At 38.3% G+C, this 22,623-nt stretch overlaps 1 protein-coding gene across 1 annotated transcript; it reads right to left on the bottom strand.

Annotated features, from left to right (window-relative positions):
• Positions 1-4,903: 4,903 nt before the first annotated feature.
• Positions 4,904-13,303, bottom strand: LECT2 (leukocyte cell derived chemotaxin 2). The gene is made up of 4 exons (XM_060008796.1): positions 13,040-13,303; positions 11,500-11,596; positions 9,882-10,018; positions 4,904-5,446 (listed from the first exon to the last, which is right to left on the bottom strand). The coding sequence occupies exons 1-4, from the start codon at positions 13,083-13,085 to the stop codon at positions 5,280-5,282; spliced, it is 447 nt and encodes a 148-aa protein (XP_059864779.1). The 5' UTR covers positions 13,086-13,303; the 3' UTR covers positions 4,904-5,279.
• Between the last annotated feature and the right edge of the window lie 9,320 nt (positions 13,304-22,623).

Here is a 22,623-nt window from a genome sequence, read left to right as displayed (position 1 = left end):
TTGATTACCAAAGATTCTTAACTTTTTTTTTAATCTATAAGATTAGCTTCTTTCTGTGTCTGCAAATGTAAATTTTAAGATGCATTGCTGAAATGTCTTAGGTAAAATATTTTATTGTTTGCAAACTGTCTTAATGGATCACAGCAGAAACATTTGAGAAAATAAGAGGAATTTGAAAAGACAGAAACCATATATAGGGCACAGACACTGTATTGTGTATTAGATAGTTGATAGAAACAGTTGGTTTCTAGATAAGTTCCTCAGCCTTCCTTGAAGGTATATTTTGGCTTGCTAAATAAATTTATAATATTGAGCTCTGGATCCCTTAAATTATGTCATTTACAACTTTATATTGTTAATCATTTTTGTTTCATCTTGGTATTGATATATTTTACAAAATATTCAGTCCTAAAAACTAAGAGTACAATCAAAATATAGATACAGAGGCTGGCTTAATTGTACTCCATTTTTAGCACTATATAAGATCATATTATGATTCAATAAATAACTTCTAATTTTCAGTGCACTTTGAATTCTACTTTATTATATTACTTGGGAGAAAATGGGCATTAGATTAAAATTAAATAATGCTAATTCATTTTCTAAAGATACTGTGATTGGTAATTGATTAAATACACTACTGAGATAAAAAGGTAAATTTTTCGGAGTGTGCTTGGGAGGGAATCAGCATTTACTGAATATATTTACTGTGTATCTGAAACTATGCCAGATCCTTTGCAGAAGTGATCTTAGAATTTAATTAGTAACACAGCTAAAACTCTTTAACGGCTGTGTATTTGTTGCCTTTAAGGTGAACATATATCCTTAAAATGACCCACAAGACCCTACAAGGTCTGGCTTCTCCCTGCTTCTTTGACCTTGTTTTCTCCTACCAAGTGCCCTTTGCCCTTCTGCTCCCATTCTTTTTCAGTTCCTTAAGACTGCCATGAACCCTCTAGTCAGAGTGCATTTGTGCATATTCTTTCTACTTCAGTTACTCTCTTTGCTCCATCTTTCCTTTAGATGTCATTTCCTCAGGGAAGCCTCCGTGAGTCTCAGTGTTCTGTGATTTCCCTTTGTGGCGCTTATCACTATTGTAACTTGCTCTTCACTTGTATGATTATTATCTGCTTCAACCATTGTGCTGTAAGCTCCATCGTTGCAGGATCAAGGTTGGGTTTTACTCACTGTTGTATCCCCAGCATCTAGCATAGTGTTTAGCACATAGTAGGCATTCGACAAGTTTTACATAAGTATTTTCTTTTTCAGACTTTTTCCTCTAAGTCCTCTCCCCAATACCTTAAATTTCTAAGAAGTCAGTTAAACTAAAAAAATTGAAATACGTTCATTATTTTCCAGTTTTGAATATTTTTATAGGAAAAAATTTTTAAATATTCTCATCTATTAAGGAATTAAAATATATTGTTATTTCTAAATAGTGATTTTAAAAAGTAGCACAGTTCATATCCCTTTATTTAGAGACTGTCCTTGTGCATACGCTCTCACCACTGTACCACGGTCTTTGTTACTGTGACTCTGAGAACAGGCATTTCATTCACCTTTGTGTTTGACAGTCTCAGCACACATTCAATAAATGCTTGTGGGACCGATATTTCTGGTTCAAAAATAAAACCCATTTCTCAAAGATAGTTATTACTATTGCAGATCATGTAATTTATACTTTGAGATTTCAGGAAAGTGCAGAAGCAGCATATTATAGGGAGCTTAAAGTCTGATTAGAACCACAGGACAAACAACCATAAAGGAAACGGCGTGAGATGGAGAGGTCAGTCTGATTGGAGATCAGAGTAGTGGTGGAAACACTGCAGAGATGAACCTCCAGTCTCACCCGGTGTTACTTTAAGTGTATGTACCTGAATGGTGAGGTGATAGAATGCCAGTGGTGTTTGCACTAGAGGATAATGAAGCAAAACAGAGAGGGGCTAGAGAAGGGAGGTGAGCCCACTAGCATTGAGGGAGAATGAGTACCAGTGGCCTCTTTCGCATTGAATGAGCTGTTGCTGCTCTAAATATTGGTCTTTGGTGGCCCAGTATTCAAACCTAGTTAGCTAAGCGCTATAGTGACTCTTAGAACAAAACTCAGAGTAAAATTGATCAGCTCAGTTAAATGACCCTGGTTGATCTGGTATACTTTTGATAAATTGAAGAGCAAAGGTTTTAGGATAGCCAAAAGCAAGATGAGGAAGTAGAGCATTTTTGTTGCTCCATCGGATGAAAATGTCGCCATTACTTCGGAAGTCCATGGAAAGTACTGCTTACCTAAGCATAGAGGTTTCTAGATAAATGAGTGCGTTCAGTATTAGATGGATTTCAAGCATTAGCCTTTGAAAAATATTTTAGTTCTGTAAGCAGACTTGTTCTTTAAAATGTTTTTTCTGCATGTGTTAGAGGGTTCTGGAAAAGTCAGGATAATTTTCTGGGCAAATTGTAAATGGAGGGAATGGGAGAAAAGGTTCTATTGTAGGTTATATTGAAGAGACACAAAAATAGGATTCTCTTTGGTTTTTTCCCGCCTTATAAGCCTTGCTTGCCTCATTTGTATTTTACTAAGTATTGGGGAGACAGGCAGATTTTAAAGTTATATGTATTGTTGTCAATATGCACTAAGTGTGATAAATGTTGCCATAAGGATGTAATAATTCTTCCCTCTCTAGCCTTGGCCTCTTAAATTGGCCACTTACCTTGTTCTTTCATTAAATTACTTTTAGAAAACTCAAAACATTTTCTAAATAAAAATGGATTTTATAGTCATTTAACCTAATATCTGACACCGAAGTTTTAAGTATATACTATAATAACCTTCAGTAAAGAACATTAAGTTAGTCAGGGCTATTACTTCTCTGTCATTTGAACCTTTACAATACTTTAAACTGAACACTTAAACACTCAAACCTAAAGGAAAAGGAAATTAAAACAAAAAACAAACGAACAAAAAAACCTCTGATATAATGCACCAGAGGGCGCTGTATTGCAGTGATTCCTAGGAAAGAAGTCCTTTAGTCTAAAGTTTGCATTTCCATTCAACAGATATGAGAGTGCTTGTGGAAAGCTAGGCAGAAGGCAGTGTTCTTGCTCTACCTTGGAGAAGCTCTCCGTTCCAGGTAATGAGTCTGGTTTTTAAAACAGTCACTTCAGAAGGTTGATTATTTAGAAGGGTAAGCATATATTTCATTGTTCAAACATTTTAGAGCTCCTTTTAAAATTGCCTTTGAAATCTGTATGCTATTTCCTTTTTTGTGATCTCAATGGGAACACAGCCTTTGTCTGTTGAAAACAAATGTAATCTTTGGAAACAGTCTAAAGTTATTTGGCACTAAGGAGATGAGTAAGGTAGATGATCAAACCAGACAGTGCTGGTGTTATAGTTTTCTTCTTCTTTTTTTTTTTTTTTTTTGCGGTACACAGGCCTCTCACTGTTGTGGCCTCTCCCGTTGCGGAGCACAGGCTCTGGACGCGCAGGCTCAGCAGCCATGGCTCACGGGCCTAGCCGCTCCGCGGTATCTGGGATCTTCCCGGACCAGGGCACGAACCCGTGTCCCCTGCATCGGCAGGCGGACTCTCAACCACTGCGCCACTAGGGAAGCCCTAGTTTTCTTCTTTTTAACCAAAAATTAAAGTCTTAATTTGCTAGCCTTGTATAAGATGTTATGACACAGTAGAGAATAGTATCTAACTGGATATGAGAAAGTACTAATTGTGTTGTTATATAGACTCTAAACGGTCTGAGAGCCGTCACTGACTCTTTCTTCTTCCTGGAGACCCACCTGTAAGTCCTGTTGCCTCCATAACATCTTCTTCATAATAATAAATACTCAGGAAATCACCTCCCAACCATAAAACTACAGCATTGATAGTAACTTAAATTTTTCTGTGTGGTCATTCTCTATCCAGTCCTGAGATAACTAGTGTTCATTATTTGCTTGATTTCCTTTTTATATATTTTTATCACATATGTATATGTGTTCCTAAAAATTACATTTTGGCTTTAATTGTTTTGACTTTATAAAAAGAGTATCATGCTATATGTGATCTTTTGGGCTTTTTTTTTTTTTTACTCAAAATTATATTTCTATGATTCATCTATTTTGTTATGTTTAGCTGAGGTTCACTGCAGTATAGTATTCCATCTATAACTAAACCACAGTTTGTCCATCTTCCTATTGATGAGCGTTTGAGTTGTTCCAGGTTTTGCTATGACAAAGAGTGATTCATGAACATTCTTATACATTACATCCTAGTATACAAATGCAGCCACTTCTCTCCAGTAAAAAAGTTCAGTTGACTGCATTTCCTATAGCATATCTCCACTAGGAATGGAGTCATTCTACTGGAGTTTTCTACATTCCAAAGAGTTTAAGCAAAAATTCATGAAGAAAGTTTCCAGAATGATGGATTCACCTTACTCATTTCTTACTGACTGCATAAAATCTACAGAGCCATATTATTTCTGGTCCTTTGAACATTCATATGGTTTTATTTCTTTTTTGTACTTGTTGTCAGCATAACCAGGAAAGAATAATAAGGATATACAATGATGTGTAGGAATCAGTAGCTATGATAGGCGTATGGCTAGATGAGGTTGACTGACTTGGTTTCATGAGATACCTCAGGTTAGGATAGACCTCTTTCTCTCTCTAGTACTCCCTGTAATGCAGTCTTTCTGAAATCTAGAATATTCCATATTACCTTGGACTGCTGTCATTCATTACCTGGAAGATCAACTGCTTAGATAGAGCATGGGAATGTGTGGCTATAAAGACCAGCCAACTCTGTCTTATCCGTGTAAACCCCTCACCCTCCAAGCACTTTGACAGACCTAAGGCTATTGCTGAAATTCTTTACTACCTTAACTCAAAAGAAGCCTCCAGTTTATTCACCTAATATTTGTCAGGTTTATGTGTCTAGCATTGTACAACACTCTATTCTTGTACCCTAAAAACACTTCAGGCTTTTTCTTATTTTGAAGCAGAAAGCTAGTGGGACCAGTTTGAATTCATATGTTTATTTATCTTACGTATTGAGGACTGAGTAATCTTTAAGAAAAAAGACACCCCAAATCCCAAAGATTACAGGTCAGACCTGAGAGATTAATTGACCCTCAAAACATCAAAGTGACAATGAGTTTAAACCAACGTGCTTTTTTCTTTCTTGCATTCATCATGTTTCTATTTGAACACAGGTTGCTTGAAAAGCAGAATATGCAGCCAGGTTTAAGAAGATGGCTCTCTCTTTAGAAGATCTGGTTATTTGTCTTCCATTTATAGGTACACAGTAGGATCACTCAGGTCACAGTTTTCAATGTGTACGTGAGATTGTATGCCAGGATAAACTTTCTGCAAGGGCAATAGAGTGCCCAGTTTTTCTCCCTTCTTGATAGAACCTTTATATTTAATTGGCTTAATGTAGAACACTTTAATACAGAAACCTAAAAGAAAAGAAGTAGTAAAATTATTCATTACCTGGGTTTTAGCAGCCTTGAATCAGAAATTGTAAAAGAAAAAAAAGAAAAAAAAAGCCAGAAATGAATAAAAAAATACAAAAAGAAAAGGTTGATTAAACTCAATGAGGGAGTAGAAGAAAATGACAGAATCATATCAGAAATGAAGATTAAAATTACAAGATGCCTAAGGAAGAATGGACTCAGATGAGTATTTTAAAAGGCATTGAAGAATAGCAGCAAAACACCAGGTAACTGAGAAAATTGACCCAGAACGATGTCAACTCCAAGACAGATTCCAATAAAACTATTAGACTTTAAAGACTAAGAAAAATGGAAATAACAGGCACACGAATACAAATCTTTTTAAATATCAAAAGAAAAATTTAAAACAAAGAAGACCCATCACATAGAGAAATAGAGATAATACCATTATAATACCATAATTACAACATAAAATAATGACAGTGTTTGGACCGAATATATGAGTTGTATCTATAAATGTTAATTCATATAGTAAAAAGATTTTCCTATTGGCTTGGAAAGCAAAATGCAATTCTGTGCTTATACAATAAAACAGTAATTGAAAAAGGCTAAAAATTCAGGACTGGAAAAGATTTGCCCTGTAAATGGAAGGAAAAAGGATTATGATCCTGTTACCGGATAGTGAAATTCAGGCCAAAACGCATTGAAACAAGACAAAGGAGGACAATGTATAATGCTAAATCCAATGAAGATATAATTATCCATGCAGTAAATAACACAGAAACCATCTATATAAAGGAGAGAATACAGGAGGTACAAGGATATATGGATAGAAACCCAGTAGTGACAGAAGACTTCAACACACTTGCATCAGTGAAAACAGGTCAAGTGGGCAGAAAACATAAGTAAGGCTATAGAATTGTCCTGTCCAACACAGTAGCTGCTACCCACATGTGGCTAGTCAGTGCTTGAAATAGCTAATCTGAATTAGATGTGCTTTAAGTATAAGATACACACTGGGGGCTTCCCTGGTGGCGCAGTGGTTGAGAGTCCGCCTGCCGATGCAGGGGACGCGGGTTCGTGCCCCGGTCCAGGAGGATCCCACATGCCGCGGAGCGGCTGGGCCCGTGAGCCGTGGCCGCTGATCCTGCGCGTCCAGAGCCTGTGCTCCGCAACGGGAGAGGCCACAACAGTGAGAGGCCCACGTACCGCCAAAAAAAAAAAAAAAAAAAGATACACACTGGATTTTGAAGACAGTACTCCCCAAAAAGTAAAATATTACTAATTTTTATATTAATTGCATTTTGAAATAATAATTTGGAGGTATTAAGTTAAATATGTTAAAATTAATTTCACTGTTTCTTTTTACTTAATATGATTACTGAAAAGTTAAGATTGCATATGTGGCTTTTATTATACTTCCGTTGGACAGTACTGCTATAGAAGATCTATGGAAAATTAATAAGTTGCATTTTATATACATATATTAAACAAAAATATGTGCAAGACCTCTACATTGATACTAATACAACTCTAATTAAGTTACTAATACAACAGTGTAAGAAGACCTAAATAAATGGAAGATTTAACAAGTTCATTGATTGGATGACTTTCATTACTTTTAAGATATCAGTTCTTCTCAGTTTGATCCTGTATGATGAATGCAAACCCAAAGTCCCAGCAAGATTTTTGGTGGAAATTGACAAACTGATTCTGTAATTTATTTGGTAATGCAAATAACCCAAGAATTGCCAAGACAATCTGAAAGAAGATCAAAGTTGGAAGATTTATACTATTTATATCAAGATGTATTTTAAAGCTATGGTAATTAAGACAGTGCAGTATTTGTGGAAGATTGACAAACTGGCCAGTGAAACACAATAGAAGGACCATAAACAGACCTATGTATATTCAGACCCTGATCTATGACAAGAGATACTGCCGTGCGGTAGGGAAAAAATGGTCTTGGCAAGTTAATGGTACTGAGTCAGATGTCAATGTGGGGGGAAATTTTGATCCCTATCTCATTCCTTATACAAAAACCAATTCCAGATGGATTATAAATCTAAGTATGAACGATGAAGCAATAAAGCTTGTACACAGAAATATAGGGACAATACCTTTATGACTAGGGTGGGCAAATGTGTCTTAAACGGGTAATAAAAATGCGTCAAAGGTAAGGGAAAATATTACTAAATTGGACTGCATTAAAAATAAGAATTTTTGTTTATTAAAAAACACTAGAAAAGTGAAAAGGAACCCATAAAGTGGGAGAAGATACTTACAATACATATATTGGACAAAGGACTCATATCCAAAAGACACAAAAAGCTCCCACATACCAATAAGAAAAAGGCAAAAAAGCCAGGGCAGAATACATGAATAGGCACTTTGCGAAAGACAATATCCATGTTATCAATAAATATGAGAAGGGGCTCAGTATCATTAGCCATCATGGAAATGCAAATTAAATTTAAGTGAGATACCGTTACATACTCATCAGAATGGCTGAAATGAGAAAGGTAGCTAGATAACACCAAGTATTGTGTACGGAGCAGCTGGAACTTTCATACACTCCTGTTGGGGCTGTGAATTGGTACCACTACTTTGGGAAACTGGGTGGCAGTACCTTCTAGCACTGCAGATACATACACCAAGTAACCCAGCAACTCCACTCCTCCAGCGTTCTGCCAGTTGCTGAGTATATTGATTCCAGTTATGCATTCTGGTACTGGCGAAATTACCACAGGGTGGATGTGTGGATGCACTAGGTCAACTGTAAGATGGACCCTAGGAAAAAACTATGTTGATCACCGGACCCTAGAAGCCCCTAGTCTGATTGATGGACTACAGTGGCTTGGGTCTTTAGGAATTACTGTCAGTTTTGAGCGAGTCTCTTCTTCCCCAGTATACAATCAGCCTGCTAAAAGGCTGCAGGTCCTTTTGGGGATGGCTAGAAGTACGGGTTACAGTATAAATTTCTGGCATTGTAATAGGGCCCTTCCTCAGAAGGACTCAGCCTCCCTTTCATTCAAGGGGCTCTGGGACTGTGAACTGGCTCAAGTCTGGGAATTGGTGGATGGTGTCGGGAGGAAGGTTTTGAGGCCCAGTATTGTCATGATTGAAGTCAGAATTTTGTTCATCAGACCTAGAGTGTTTCCATTTATACAAATCAAATAAGGCTTTAGTAGGCTGCCCATGTATTCAGTTCTAGGTCACCATGATTAACTAGACAATGCCACAGGTCTCTGCTTCTGATGTATCTGATTACTGCTTCAGCTCTTCTCCCTGTTGGATAACCATGCCAGCCTTGGCTTCTAAGTGGACTCCATTCAATGGCAGTAGTTCCTTTTGTCATTTCAGGCCTAGAGAGGATAGCCACCAGATAGCTCCTCAAGGATGTGGGCTCCCTCACAAAGTGTTTCTCACAGCCTTAGTGAGAGGAGTGTCTTCCGGATCCACTCCCAACAGGAATGCATGTTTATGTTAATGAAAAGAAATGTACAGAAAGTTCATAGCAGCATTTTCATAATCGCCTGAAACTGGATACTGCCCAGATGTCCGTTTAGAGAAGAATGATTAAATAGGTGAAGATATATGCATACAATGGAATGCTCTACATCGATAAGGATGAAGGGACTTAAACTACATGCAAACACATGAATGAATCTCACAAACCTTACGTGGAGTGAAAGAAGCCCCACTCGAAAGACTGCATGCTGTTTAATTCTATTTAAATCATTTTCAGAAACAGGCAAACTAGTATGTGGTGGGATAGTCATCACCCTTGCTGGGAGTTATGACTAAAAGGTAGCACAAGGGGTCTCTGAACTGTTGCTGATATCCTTTTTCTTGATCTGATGTAACCAACAGGCTACACAGATGCGCTTACTTTGTGACAATTCACGGAGCTGGCCATTTTTGCTTTGTGCACTTTGCTGTGTGTATGTTCTACGTCAATCCAGTTAAAACAACCAAACAATACGCCCAGTACCTGGAGTACCAGGAGGCCCAGCTTTACCTAGAACATAGAGCATTTGAAAATTGTTCACATCAACTCTTGCAGAGATGCCAACATTTTCGAATTGTGGGATTTTGGTGAATGAAAGCGTCTGTTCATTACAGTTAATACCGCAATGCTGAAAGTGATTTTGCTTGTAGATTGTTAAGCAAAGCCACGTGGGCCTCAGGAAGAAAGCCCTTCAGTCAACTATAGAGTTAGGGGGGGAGTGTATGCATGAAGAAGATGACTTCAGGGAAAGTGGTGGAACATCTTTGAAAATGCAAGGGCTGCTTTAGTTTGGTACCCTTTGTCCTTTAGGTCCTAGGTTTTGTCACTTTGAAGGAAGAATGAAACGTCTTTGTATAGAATACGCATTAAATAAATAAGCATCAGACATCTCCAGTATGTGTTCCAGGTATATACACCACCCCTTACCTCTTCCAGAGATCCGAACACCATTATTGATGGCATTTTTGTTTTTATAAGGTTTCTCCTGGCCCACAGTCATTCCGGTGAAAGGTGCATACGCAGTAGATCCATCCGAGCACAAGACATCCACACCCCGGTGAAGCCTATGATTTCCAGGATGTAAATAAGAATGAACAGACTGAGGAACTGCCTTGGGAATTTTATTGCCCAGGAACATGGTGTTAGCCCACTGTTCCCAGACCAGGGTATCAAAAGTTGAAGCTGCTGGAACGTGTTGGAATGTCCCAGGTTTCCTCACTCTGTTTACCCAATTTTCACCTCCTTCTCTGCAGGTTGTAATAACGATGTTATAAAGGTTAAAACGTTTAACATAGTAAAACACAGGAAGCCTTTAAAAATGTTAGCCATTATTATTATATGGCATTTTGGGGAAATGAGGCAATCCGTGTAAGTAAATTTTATAGATAACTGCATCTGGACCCCTGCAAGACCACTTAGAAAAGAGATGACTTTTTATGGGAACCTATGATAAAAAATCATATGTTACCCTAGTCTTATTTTTCTCCCAGTGATCCATAAGTCATTATAAACATCATTTATTGTGTATGGTTTTAATATAGTGAGTGATACCTCCTGCATTTATTAAAGTGTGTGGAGCACAAACACAAAATGATCCCAGGTTGTGAGATTTCTTGTCGTCTCCACCAGTCCTCACTGTTGACACTATGCCAGTTCTCCACCAGCCTCTTCTCCCTTCTAATAGTCTACCTGAAAGTCAGATTCACTAGGACTGTTAGCATTATGTGTAAAGCAACATTGAGCAGATTCCAGGTGAGGAGCCAGTAAGTTATTGTATGAGTCAAGTGCATAAAGTTTAGGGTATGAACTAATTGAGTCTTAATTTTGGCAATTCAGCGGCCATTTCCCCCTATGTCCTGTCTCTTAGCCCTATACCAGGTATGTGAGGTTGCTTTGTAAGTAGTATCTGTGTGAGTGAGAGTTGTTCTGTGATTAGGATGGAGATCAGTGATACAGTTGGACACATGGCTATTTCATCAGAAAGTGGCACTCCCAAGATAGTACTGTGCACTGTTGAAAGTTCACATGTGTGTCTCTCACTGTCTGGAAGAGATTACCTGCTTAGGGCCAGCCTCAGTTGTTCACCTCCCAGAGCCTGGGTCAGTAACACCATGGTTTGATGGGAAGAGGATCCAAAAGCCTGAATTCTAGTCCAGCCTTCACCACCTCCAACTGTGTTTGGCAAGTCCCTTAACCCTTTGGTGCCCCAGTTCAAGTTCCTCATCTATAAAATGGGACAGTAATGTTTGGCTTCCACCTTGGAAAAGCCAGGTGAGATGAGTCAACGTGTGAAAACATTGAGAGAAAACACTGCTCTCCTCTCTCTTGCCCTTGTTCAATGCTCTGTTCCTAATTCAGAGCGCAGAGTTGACGCCCTGTTCTTGGAAGTTGCTCCACACGTGGTAATGTAACTGGTTATATCTCTGAATTTTCCTGCTGTCGGAAGGGAGAAGATGGTGAGCACTTGAAGAAACTTCGGGCAAGGACACTAAGCAAAGAGGTTACGAGCCCAAAGAGGATATGGTTATGTGTGAAACCCTGTTACCTTTGAGCCGTGTACTGGCCACAGCCGTGCCTGTCACATGTCCTGATCTCATTGGAAGACTTGCCAGCACATATAGTAGCCCATGGCCCAGCCAGTGCTAAAAAGGAGAAACAGGAGAAGCACATTTCCTGACCACATATTCCCAATCTCTACTATCCTTGTGTCTCCCAGTAGATTGAAAAATTCTGTTTTCACTATACTTTCTCTCTAATTTTTCTGTAGTTTAAGGGGTGGGCTTCCTTTAACTCCTGATTCAGCTGTAAAATGGGCTTTTCCCCTGGTCACGGAAGTCTGTTTTATGACATGTGGAGTATTTGTGTGTTTCTTTATAAGCATTTACTTTTATCATTATAGTTTGTTTCAGATTATTCATTAAACAGTGGTATAGATTGCACTTTTCAAATTTTTTTTGCTCATGACTTGGTATGGGGACCACTATGTTTAGGTTAAACAAAATAAACAGCATGGCTCAAACAAATAATTTTAGAAATTCTTTAGTTACTTTAGTAACTTTGAAATGTTCTTTATTGCTAGTCTTCATAATCAAATCCAAGAAAATGTTTGAATTAAAGCAGAAGCAAACGCTGCACTATAGCAAAGTTTATTTAACAGGAAATAAATCTCTTTCATATTTGCAAACATAGAAGAGGAGATTCTTAGAAATAAGAACATGTCAAACTCATTTAGCCTAGAGTGGAGTGAGAAGAGAAAGTGGGGAAGGGAGTAAAACAATTATTTAAAAAATTATGAAGCAGTAAAACATGGAGGAGCACGCTGGCTCTCTTTGTGTATTTTGTGCAAACTTCATTTTTAGTGCGACTTCTCTTTAATAGAGTAGGCACTTGATAAATGTTTATTTGAATTAAATTTCCTGGATTTCCAATTGTTAACGTTCACAGAGAGATGCGTTAAGAAACTCGTCCTTTTACTTCAGGACAGACTAACCAAAACAAGTAAAAGCAAGAATCTGCTAATTTGGTTGTTGATTTTATTTAAAGATATTTTGCTATTCATTAATATACGTGCTTTGAAGAGAAGCTACAGAATATGGCCATTAAGCATATTCTTGAATAGATCTCTAAAAGGTGGGTTTCTTAAGTCTTATACCTTGGAGCCAAGCTTCAGATCTCTTTGACAACTAATATTTAGCCTTCAGAATTGAGACATATATTAGACAGTTTATTAACTTATTCATTTTCTCTTGTGCTGTGGCAGTTCCCCTTGTCCTAATCCATACTGGTCTCTGTATCAGGAGTTTTATAAATCAGATTCTTATACAAACTTTATTTTCTAATTTTGTTCCGATTAAGTCCTAGACTAAGACGGAAAGACTTTTCTATTTCTCTCATGAAAGAAACAGAACATTCAGGTGGAAATCATTGAGGACCACCCCTCTCCCCCGTGTATCCTTCCTGTTCCACTTTTAATAACCAAATAGACAAGTTTCTGTTGTGATTATGATGTTAATGACTTTTAAATCTATCCTTGAAATCAGTTTTCAAAAGTCAGCCAAGATTGTAAAATTGTAGTTTTGACTTACCGGGTGAAATCAAACCAGCCAGAAGGAGGACTCCCGGGGAAAACATTTGCCTTTGGTCTCCCTTAGGATGCTTCTTCCTCTGATACTTAGGATTGCCCCTATGCTCTCTTGGAAGAATACTCAAGTTTGAATTCGTATTTTCTAGCTATTTAGCCTTAGAATGCTGCATCTCTCATATCTTTGTTATGAGACACACAAAACAAATACGAGAACGGGGGGAATCAGGTTCTGATATTCCATGGGTAGCTCTTTGGCTCACATGCAGGACCTATGGAAAAGCTTTTGTTCTGAGGGAGTTAACTTTATTGGAAATGCTGACTAAATATTAACAGAAAGTGATAAGGCTGGGTGAGGAGTGACTCTTTCCTGGGCTGTGACTGGTGGGAGAATATCCCGTGAAACATTGAATGCTTAGTACTCTCTTCTAGAAGATCTACCTTTCATTTCCTGGGTAGGACGTATTTCAGAAAAGACCATTAATAATGTATGACCCTCTAGAACATATTCTTTAGTATATATCCCTTGGGTTTTTTTGGATCATCAGTTCAGTTTCATATGTGTAATGTTTGCAAATAATTTTACTATTTTGATAAAATTATATTTTTTTCCTTTAAATGTTTGCTTGTTTGTAACAATGTTACAAAATGAACAACATCCAAAGTATCCATAAGTAGAGGAAAAGATGACTTAGGATATCGTCATACAATGGAGTATAATAATAACATTTGGAATATAATTTAACAGTTCAAATGAAGGCAGTCTGTATGTTTTAAAACAGCTAGATCTACTGTTGAACACTTGTGAATAAAAAAGCTACTTTTAAAATGTTATACACAGAATTAAACTTAACTACTTACTAAATTTTGAAAGCAAGTGTATTATCTTTGTGAATAGCTGCATGTATAGTAAAAATACAAAAATGTGCACAAACTAACTCTAGGATAATAGCTGCCTCTGACGAGGGAGGGAAATAGAATTGTGGAAGGATATGCAAAGTGCTTAAACTCTAAAATACTTTATAAAGAAGAAAAAGATCAGAAGCAACTATGTTAAAACGTTAATTTATTAATTACTGAAGGTCAATACATGGGTATTTGTTATATTATTCTCTTTACTTTTCTGTATATTCCAAACATGTATTAGCACCTTCGCCTTTTTATGCTTAATATTAATTGAGGCCCTGGAATTTTCTATGGAAACATCCCTATTTAAGTAATTTGTCAGGGTCTGCAGGAGACTGAGATTGTGGCCCTAGTTCTTCACCCCTCCCTGCATCAATGCCCTTGCTGTGTCTCACTGGGGGCAGAGGAGCTTTCCCGACCTTCGATTTGTAGTTCAGTGATATGACTTGCTTTGACCAATAAAACGAAGCAGAAGTGGCAATGTGTCCGTAGAGCCTGAGTCCTACAGGGTCTGTGTCTTTCCATTTGCCTTCTTGTGTTCTGCCATCGCTGTGAGGAGAGCGTTCCCAGACTCACCTGCTGGCCTCAGGAAGAGAATGCAGGTCACGTTGGAGCAGTCACCCTAGCCAAGTCAGCCCCCTGAAGCCAGCCTAGCACGCCCCACAAATGTGTGAGCAAGAATAACTGGTTGTCATTTGAAGCGGGTGAGTTCTGGGATGGTATGTTAAGTAGCAGTAACTAAACAATACCAGTTAGAGTATATTCCACTTCTTACTTCACACAGTCTCTCAAGGAGGCACCTCATGTGTAAAGTGCGGACTGCCTATGCATTTACTATATCAAAGAACTTGAGTCTCTATACTAGAGGAAAAACAGTGCCAGCAAATCCAAATTGTTTTTTTTTTCCTTTGGGTTGCGTTCTATTTGGTTTAAACATGTATGTATTTTAATCCATCAAAATGTAAAATCAAACACATTCACATAAAATGTATAAATGTGTGGATTTGTGGGATGGTGTCTGGCAACAGTATCACAAACCATAAGGTGATACTATTAAGTCCAAATATGCTTTTTCTTTCTTGGGATCTCTAAGAACAAAAGTGAGGAATTAACATATGGAATTGGGCTGGTGTTTTGAACTCTAGTGCCGTGCACTGTGTAGTGCAGCGTACGTGTCAGGCACTCTGCTCACTGCTTATCTTATTTCATTCTCACTAGAGCCGAGGACAGAGGAGGGCCGTGTCTCCCAGGAACGGGCCTACCTTAGTATCCTCCCTCCGATGCAGTCATTGGTGGGGAGCAGCCAGGTGGAGGCATGGTCTTTGGTGCAAGTGAGGTGTTGATTTCAAAGCACAGAAGCTGGGGACCTTGGTCAATTACGCTCCCTAGGGGAGGCCCTGGGAGCAGCATTTTCACGGCCACCAGCTCCACGTTGCAGTAATTTTCAGAGCAGTTTTAAAAATACAGGCTTCGTCATTAATTTTCACACACGGTGTTGATGATGTTACTACCAGCCCTATTTTGAGGATAATGTTCGTGAAGGTGGGAAGTGTGAGATTTGAAAATCCCAAGGAAATGAGAATTAGATCCCAGTTTTCTCCAAAATCCATATTTTACCACCTGCATCATATTGCTTGTTCCAAAGAGCAACTGTCCCTCAGTCAGAATCTTAATTTCCAGCTGAATATCCTAAGAGCCCTAGCTCACTGATTGCAGAGTGAGGACCTCGAAAAGCTGAAATTGGGATGAAAATATTAACAGTAGCAATAACGGCAGCCCGCAGTTACTGAGTGCTTGCTGTTTGCTAAGTGGATCATTTTATTTACGCCTTTGAGTTGTAGGTACTATTGTAATTCCCATTTCCCAGAGGAGAAAACAAAGGCACAGCTTGAGTAGGTCAATTCACTCAAGATCATACAGGGAGGAAGTAGCAGATCTGGGATTCAAACCTATGGGGAAGTGGGGAAGTTTTGCTGTGTTAGAATCGTCTAAAGACATTCTCTCTGAGGCATCTGTCATTTATCCAGAGCATTGATTCTTACCCCGGATGGTTTTGTCCCTTAGGGAATTTGGCAATGTCTAGAGATATGTTTGGTTGTCACAGCTACAGGGGTGTTGTTGGAACATAGTGGATAGAGGCCAGGGGTACTGCAAAACATCCTACCAGGCACAGAACAGACCCCACGACAAAGAATTATCTGGCCCCAAATGTTAATTGTGCCAAGGTTGCAAAACTGTGATCTGAGGTATACCCAATATTTTGTTTGTAACTAGAATTTAGAACATGTTGAACTAAATTTGTCTAGGTGATTACTGACAGGTTTAAAAACATCACGATGGGCATTAGCATATTAAACCCGGACTATATTCCTTAATTTACATTAGAAAATCACCAGCTCTCAGTATTTTTGAACACAATAATTAAACTCCATTGTGTCTAAGGAAATAGTAAGGGAGTTAAAGCAGATATAAGCTAGCTAACAGAACATTTGTTCTGAATAAGGCTGGCAGATGTCCATTTTGGAGTAGAATCCCAGGGCCAGAAAGCACTGCCATTGTTCTTTGTGTATAATCAGTGATTGTGAGGAATGATCAGATGGTTGCTATATATTAGAGATCTTTTGACTAGAAACAGTTATCTGTTAATAGACAGCTTTTTAAATTAATTTATTTATGTTTGGCTGTGTTGGGTCTTCGTTGCTGCGTGCAGGCTTTCTCTAGCTGCGGCGAGCGGGAGCTACTCTTTGTTGCGGTGCACAGGCTTCTCGTTGAGGTGGCTTCTCATTGCAGAGCACAGGCTCAGTAGTTGTGGCGCATGGGCTTAGTTGCTCCGCGGCATGTGGGCTCTTCCCGGACCAGGGCTCGAACCCGTGTCCCCTGCATTGGCAGGCGGATTCTTAACCACTGCGCCACCAGGGAAGCCCAGTAGGCAACTTTGAAGGAGACCTTTATCTTCTCTGAGCTATACTTCATAAAGAAATACATGTGGAAGTACACATTCTTACTGGGCTACAATTACTGACGGGCATTTAACTCTTGCGAGAAGTAGTCAACTCTCAGCATTGTAAGTTGATCTCACATTTCTCTCTTACCCACCCCCACCTCCTGCCACCTCCACTGCCCCACCCCAGGCCTCATGCCTTGACCATTTTACTTTTCTTAGCACTTTCACCAAAGGAAGGGAGGCTCAGGATGAGGAGAAATTCAAAACTGGCTATAATTCAAATTTGAAGGCAGTGGTGATAAAACTATTTTTCCTATATTGAGATTTACTAAAAGTTACTTTCAGCACATCATTCTCATCTTTTGTTAGAAAAGCTTGAGATAAAGGAATGTAAGAGCTCACCCAGTTGCAAGGCTCAGTTGTTTCCTCCTGTCTTGTCTCTGCTTCTCTGTAACTGTCTTCTGCTTCTGACGAGGTAGGTAGTGAACTTGTGCTGAAATATCAAAGTGATAATACTGGCCAAATTGCGGGAGTTTATGAACAAATTGATTCTGATATGTTAATATTTTGTGTTCGTCTTGGTCTGTTCAGGCTGCTGTACAGATCCCCATAGACGGGGTTGCTCATAAACAGCAGAAATCTCTCTTACAGTTCTAGAGTCTGGAAGTCCAAGATCATGGTGCCAGCCCGGTCAGTTAGCATATAGATTAAAATCTGTTTATCCCTTGATTGAGGTGAATTTACCTTAATCCAGAGTCTGGCCCTTAGTTTTTTCATTGTCTAAGACTTAGACGCAGGGAGAGTGATTCAAGTTCCTCAAGTTACAGGAAGCCAAATGCACACAGAGATAGATAGGTAGATAGATAGATAGATAGATAGATAGATAGATAAATGATAGCTAGACAGACAGACACATAGATGATTTTCAATGGAGATGATTCCTCTCTAATGGGAGGATATGCTCCCTTCTTGGTGTTAAAACCCTTGGGAAAGTGGTTTGATGAATGTAGAATGAGAGCAAAAAGAGGTAAAGAATTTTAAGGGCTTTTCCAACCAACTTCGTGGTCCGTCTGAAGTCTCTTTCCTTTTCTGCGATAAAATGGACTAGAAAATGTTTCTGCCTTCAGTGACACCAAACGGGCCCATAAACATCTGGCTCCTTGATTCCCTTTCTGGCTCCCTCGGCCCATGTTTTTCAACCAGGAGTATCTGGAGGTGGGCCAGGTAACACAAAAACGCACAGGATAAACATGGTGACACAGGTTGTCAGTATTTCTTTAGGATTTGGAAATGGGGCAAAAGGAAGAGGCATAACAACAGTATACTTTTGTATATATTTATATACATATAAATATAATGTGTTTTTATATCTGCTAACATACTTGATCTTTTTTAAATTGAGATTTCATTCACATATCTTAACATTCACCCTTTTAAAATATATAATTCAGTGGGTTTTAGTATATTCCCCAAATCATACACCCATTACCACTAATTCTAGAACATTTTCATCACCCCAGACTGAAAAACCTGACACATTAGCAGTCACTCCTCATTCCCTACTTTCCCCAGCCCCTGGCAACTCTTAGTCTACTTTTTCACTCCATGGTCATGCCTGTTTTGGACATTTCGTGTAAATGAAATCATAGGATATGTGATCTTTCATGTCTGGCTTCTTTCACTTAGCATAATGTTTTCAAGGTTTGTCCATGTTTTACCATATGTGAGTGCTATATTTCTTTTTATGACTGGATGATATTTCATTGAATGAATATACTACATTTTGTTTATCCATTCATCAGTTGATGGACAGTTGGATTGTCTCCACTTTGGGCTATTATGAATAATGCTGCTATGAACATTCATGTACAAGTTTTTGTGTGGACATATATTTTCAGTTCTCTTGGGTGTATACCTAGGAGTGGGATTGCTGGGTCATATGGTATCTCTGTGTTTAACTTTTAGAGGAACTGTTAAATGGTTTTCCAAAGTGGCTACATCAGTTTACATTCCCACCAGCAATGTTTAAAAGTTCCAGTTTCTCTACATCCTCACCAACCCTTGTTATTATCTATCTTTTTAATTATAGCTATTCTAGTGGATGTAAAGTAGTATCTAATAGTGGTTTTGACTTGCATTTCTCTCATAACCAAGGAAGTTGGACATCTTTTCATGTGCTTATTACCCTTTTGTATATTTTCTTCGTCTGTTAAATGTCTATTTAAATCCTTTGCCCAGTTTTATTTATTTATTTTTTTTTGCGGTACGCGGGCCTCTCACTGTTGTGGCCTCTCCCGTTGCGGAGCACAGGCTCCGGACGCACAGGCTCAGCGGCCATGGCTCACGGGCCTAGCTGCTCTGCGGCATGTGGGATCTTCCCAGGTCGGGGCACAAACCCGTGTCCCCTGCATTGGCAGGCGGACTCTCAACCACTGCGTCACCAGGGAAGCCCCTTTGCCCAGCTTTTAATTGGATTATTTATCTTTCTTTTCTTGAGTTGTAAGAGTTCTTTATATATTCTGGACACAAGATCTTTGTGAGATAGATGATTTGCAAATATTTTTTCCCATGTGTGTTGTCTTTTCATTTTCTTGATAGTGCTTTGAAGCATAGAAGTTTTTAGTTTTAATGAAGTTAAATGTATCTTTTTTTTCCCCTTTGGCTGCTTGTACTTTAGATATCATATCTAAGAAACCATTATCTAATCCAAGGTCATGAAGATTTATGCCTATGTTTTATTCTAAGAATGTTATAGTTTTATTTCTTGCATTTAGGTTTATCTATTTCGAGTTAATTTTTTTATATGGTATGAAGTAGATGGTCCAAATTCATTTTTCTTTTGTATGCAGATAGTTCTCTCAGCATTATTTATTAAAAAGACAATTATTTCCCCCGTTTAATTTTCTTGGAACCCTTGTCAGAATTCATTTGGCCATTCTGGACTCTCAATTCTATTTCGTTGATCTATATGCATATCCCATGGAAGTATCACACAGACTTGATTTGTAGCTTTATAGTAAATATTGAAATCTGGAAGTATGAGTCTTCCAGCTTTTCTTTTTCCAAATTGTTTTGGTTACTCTGGATCCTTTGTATTTCCATATTAATTTTAGAATCATCTTGTCAGTTTCTGAAAAAAATTGAAATACAGTTGAAATTTTGAGAGATTGAGTTGAATCTGTAGATCAATTTGGGGATTATTGCCTTTTTAGCGTTATAAAGTCTTACAGTCCTTGAACATGGGATGTCTTTCCATTTATTTAGGTCCTCTTTAATTTCTTTGAATAAGTTTTATGGTTTCAGGGTACCTGTCTTGCCACCTTCATTTGTTAAATGTATCACTAAGTATTTTATTCTTTTTGACGCTATTGTAAATGAAATTGCTTTCTTAATTTCATTTTCAGATGTTCATTCCTAATGTATAGAAACACAACTGCTTTTTGTATATATATCTTGTATCCTGTGATCTTGCCAAATAAGTTTATTAGCTCTTACAGGTTTTTTTTGATGAAGTCCTTAGAATTTTCTATATACAAGGTCATTTAATCTGAAAAAAGTCTTTTTATTCATCTATTTACTGCCTTTTGCGTTCAGTAAATATTTTCTATTGTACTGTATAATTTCCTTGTCATTTCTTTTACTATATATTTTTGAGTTATTTCCTTAGTGGTTCCCCTGGTGATTATAAATTAATTTACAACAATCTAGTTCAGATTAATACCAAATTAACTGCAATAGTGTACAGAAACTTTGTCCCTATATGGCTTCATTCTTTCCCTACTCCTTCGTGCTTTGTCATATAAATTATACCTTTATACATTGTATGTCATCAACATACAGATTTGTAATTATTGCTTTCTTTACCTATGTATTGATAGTTACTTTTACCAGTACTCTTTATTTTTTCATGGAGATTCAAGTTACTCTCAGGTGTCCTTTGATTTCAGCCTGAAGGAGTTCCTTTGCATTTCCTATAGAGCAGATCTGCTAGCAACAAATTCTCTCAGTTTTTGTTTACCTAGGAATGTCTTAACTTCTTCATTTTTTGAAGGATAATTTTGCCAGATACAGATACAGAATTCTTGGTTGGCAGTTTTTGTCTTTCAGTACTTGGCAGTATTTTTCTTATATGTCATACCACTGCCTCTGGCTGCCATGATTTCTGATGATAAAATCAGCTGTTAACCTCTTTGAGAATTGTATGTGAAGAATTGTATGTGAAGAATTGTATGTGAAGAATTCCTTCTTTCTTGAAAGAATTCTTGCTTTCAAGAATCTGTTTTTGGCTTTGTCTTTTGAAAGGTTGGTTATGATGTGTCCAATCTTTGAGTTTTTCAGTTTATCTTACCTGGATTTTGCTGAGCTTCTTGGTTGTGTAGATTAATGTTTTTCATCAAATTTGAGAAGTTTTCAGTTATTATTTCTTTTTTTTAATTAATTAATTTTATTTTTTAGTTTTTGGCTGTGCTGGGTCTTTGTTGCTGCGTGCAGGCTTCCTCTAGTTGTGGTGAGCGGGGGCTGCTCTTTGTTGCGATGCACAGGGTTCTCATTGTGGTGGCTTCTCTTGTTGCAGAGCATGGGCTCTATGCACATGGGCTTCAGTAGTTCTGGCATGAGGGCTCAGTAGTTGTGGCTCATGAGCTCTAGAGCACAGGCTCAGTAGTTGTGGCGCACTGGCTTAGTTGCTCCTCAGCATGTGGGATCTTCCTGGACCAGGACTCGAACCTGTGTCTCCTGCATTGGCAGGCGGATTCTTAACCACTGCACCACCAGGGAAGTCCCTCAGTTATTATTTCTTTAAATATTCTTTCTGCCCCTTTCTCTCTCTCTCCTGTCCTTCTGGGACTTCCATTATGCATATATTGGTATTCTTGGGGGTTCCCCACAGGTCTCTAAGCCTCTGTTCATTTTTCTTCATTCTTTTTTCTTTCTGTTTCTTAGATTGGATCATCTCAATTGACATATCTTCAAGTTTCCTGATTCTTTCTTCTCCCTGATCAAATCTTCTGTTGAGCAGAAGAGAATGTTTTATTTTAGTAATTGTGTTTTCCAACTCTAGAATTCTTATTTGGTTCTTTTACATATAATTTCTGTTCTTTATTGAAATTCTCTATTTGGTGAAACATTGTTCTCATACTTTACTTTTTTATACATGATTTCCCTTAGTTCTCTGAATGTTTAAAGTAGCTGATTTATAGTCTTTGTCTAGTATGTGCAATGTCTGGTTTTCCTAAGGGACTGTATGTACTGGCTATTCTCTGTGCGTAGTCCCTACATGAAATCGTGTGCCTGTATCTGGCCATCAGATCCATGACCCCAGGGGAAATGCTTGTACCTATGTAGGATGTAAACATCCTCCCTCTTTCTATCTACTGTGTGCTAAGGGCAGAGGGTCAAAAATGAGGAGGCTACTCCTCACAACTCATTAAATTACAGTGTCTGCCTTCTCTGCTTACAACCACTAGTATTTACCTAAGGTTGCTCTCAAGAACACTGGTGAACCAATTGATTCTCTATCTCTTGCATACCTTTGTAGCTAAAAGAGAGTGGTAGTCATCTATACAAAATAAAATAAGATCATTCTAGCCTGTGAGATTTTTTTTTTTTTTTTTTTGCGGTACGTGGGCCTCTCACTGTTGTGGCCTCTCCCGTTGCGGAACACAGGCTCCAGACGCGCAGGCTCAGCGGCCATGGCTCACGGGCCCAGCCGCTCCGAGGCATGTGGGATCCTCCCGGAC

This window comes from Delphinus delphis, chromosome 3 (assembly GCF_949987515.2).
Source record: "Delphinus delphis chromosome 3, mDelDel1.2, whole genome shotgun sequence".
Classification (NCBI taxonomy): domain Eukaryota; kingdom Metazoa; phylum Chordata; class Mammalia; order Artiodactyla; family Delphinidae; genus Delphinus; species Delphinus delphis.
This window is presented reverse-complemented; position numbering and strand designations above follow the sequence as displayed.

Coding starts and splice junctions, on each gene's coding strand:
- LECT2 (XM_060008796.1), bottom strand. CDS start 13,085: ATGTTTTCCCCGGGAGTCCTCCTTCTGGCTGGTTTGATTTCACCCG. Junction 11,597..13,039: donor GGCTGGTTTGATTTCACCCG/GTAAGTCAAAAC, acceptor TCTCCTTTTTAG/CACTGGCTGGGCCATGGGCT. Junction 5,447..9,881: donor TGTTCGGATCTCTGGAAGAG/GTAAGGGGTGGT, acceptor CTTTTCTTTTAG/GTTTCTGTATTAAAGTGTTC.